This window comes from Bison bison, unplaced genomic scaffold, assembly GCF_000754665.1.
Source record: "Bison bison bison isolate TAMUID 2011002044 unplaced genomic scaffold, Bison_UMD1.0 scf7180017864468, whole genome shotgun sequence".
NCBI classification, from domain to species: Eukaryota; Metazoa; Chordata; class Mammalia; order Artiodactyla; family Bovidae; genus Bison; species Bison bison.
The window spans coordinates 846,159-847,874 of record NW_011495029.1 but is presented as its reverse complement, the minus strand read 5'-3'; the positions used below and the strand labels follow the sequence as shown (position 1 = coordinate 847,874).

Here is a 1,716-nt window from a genome sequence, read left to right as displayed (position 1 = left end):
CCTCCTGGGTGCACAGCACTGCAAAGAAGTCTCCCAGAGTCCTGTAGAGGCTCCTAGAGCCCAGGCAAAGGTCCCCAGAGGCCTTGGCGGGGGTAGGGGTGGCTGTCTCTGCAGGTGTGCAGGTGTAAGGGAGCCAGCTGTGGACCCTTCTTGTCTGGGGAAAAACACAATATTCTAGTTGATTCAGAGCACGTGTCGTGAGCCCCTGCCTTGCTCTGCTCCTGGAGGAACAGAGTCCCTCCCACTACAGGTGGGCACATGCGTCAGACACAGGCCCTGCCCCTGGGCCCCTGGGCGGGCGCAGCCTGGGAGCAGAGGCACAAACCCACCCCTAAGGGGCCTACTCTGGGGACCTCCCCACCCTGCTCTTGGATCAGGCCCCGCTAGGCCTGATGCTTGGAAAGTGGAGTGTGGTTCCCAGGGTTATCAGGGGAGCTGAGCTCTCTGGGAGCCCTTGGGGAGGGTGGTCAGTGGCCTGAGCCTGGGGTTGGGGGACATCTCAGCAGGGCCTTGAGGCAAGAGGAGAGACACTCCCTCCCCCACAGCTGAGGGTCCCCAAGAGCAAAGGTACAGAGGTGAGAACTGGTCAAGACCCCCAGGTGCTGAGTGTCTTGGGGGAATGCAAGGTCAGACAAAGGACTGGAATGGCCAGCCAGGAGGTTAGAGGTCTGGAATGCCACACCGGGAAATGTGGACAGAGAAGCCACACAGCCAGAGAGGTCTTTACAGGAGGCCAGAGAAGAATGAGCGGGAGTGCTGGGGGAGGGAAGGGAGGCCTCCAGGGAAAACCAGGAGAGAGAAGAGATGGTCGAGGGGAGGGAAGGCTGGGGGTCTGGGTTCTGTGGCCCGGCAGTGAAAAGGAGGGGGGTGATCTGGCTCACCTTCAGCCCCTGTTATGCTGAGTCCCCAGCAGAGCGCCAGCAGCGCCAGGGGGAGCAGCCCCTGGGTCAGTGTCATCTCGTGATTCAGCTCTGGAGAACAGGTAGCCCACTCGAGTGGGTCCACGTCTGGGCAAGGTGTGGGCTCCTCACTGTCCTGGAGTCTTGTGTTCCTCCCCTGCTGGAGGCTGGGCTAGACCCATGTCATCAGCTCTTGGGAATCCTCCTCTCTCCGGGATCCTGCCTCCTCCAGGCCTGTGGAAGGAAGCGTCAGCCCGTGGGACTTGGCCCACGTGGTAGGGCGGACCCAGGAGTGGCCTTGCTGCCTGGCTGCAGCCCCACTGCTGCCTCAGCCTGGCCCTTGGGACCGTCCCTGCTCCTCAACTCAGTGCCCGGGATGTGACCGCGAAGGAGACGCACTCAGTGGCCTCTGCAGATGTGGGTCCCCACTGGGTCACACTGCCCTGGTAATGAGAAAATTCAAGACGGAAGCCTGGTATTGGATTTTTCCCCCCACCAGGTACTGACCCGGGGGAGTCACTGGGTGTTGGGGCGTGCTTCTCCCGTGGGAGTGAGCACGTGCACACACCCTCACCACACACGCACACACACACGCACACACACACACACAAGCCTGGTGCTCTCCCCACCTTGTTCCATTTACCTCATTCCTCCCACACTACCCCCTGAAATGCCGGTTCCCTTTTTTTTCTGCAGAAGGTTGGGGATTTCCTTATTTCATTTCATCCAGCCCCCGGGAAGTACCAGGAAAGTAGAACAGAGAGGAGCGTGACTCCTTTTCTGTCCGTAAGACTGTCGAAAACTTCACTCAAGCTGC

At 60.3% G+C, this 1,716-nt stretch overlaps 1 protein-coding gene across 1 annotated transcript in view; it reads right to left on the bottom strand.

The window, feature by feature from the left end:
• The window catches only part of CSF2RB (colony stimulating factor 2 receptor, beta, low-affinity (granulocyte-macrophage)), a 21,873-nt gene that overhangs the window by 12,478 nt on the left and 7,679 nt on the right, over positions 1 to 1,716 (bottom strand). The window contains exons 2-3 of the mRNA XM_010860549.1: positions 882 to 1,133; positions 418 to 444 (exon numbers count right to left, since the gene is read on the bottom strand). Of these exons, the coding sequence (XP_010858851.1) occupies positions 418 to 444; positions 882 to 957 (103 nt within the window). The 5' untranslated portion in view covers positions 958 to 1,133. The remainder of the gene's footprint in view (positions 1 to 417; positions 445 to 881; positions 1,134 to 1,716) is intronic.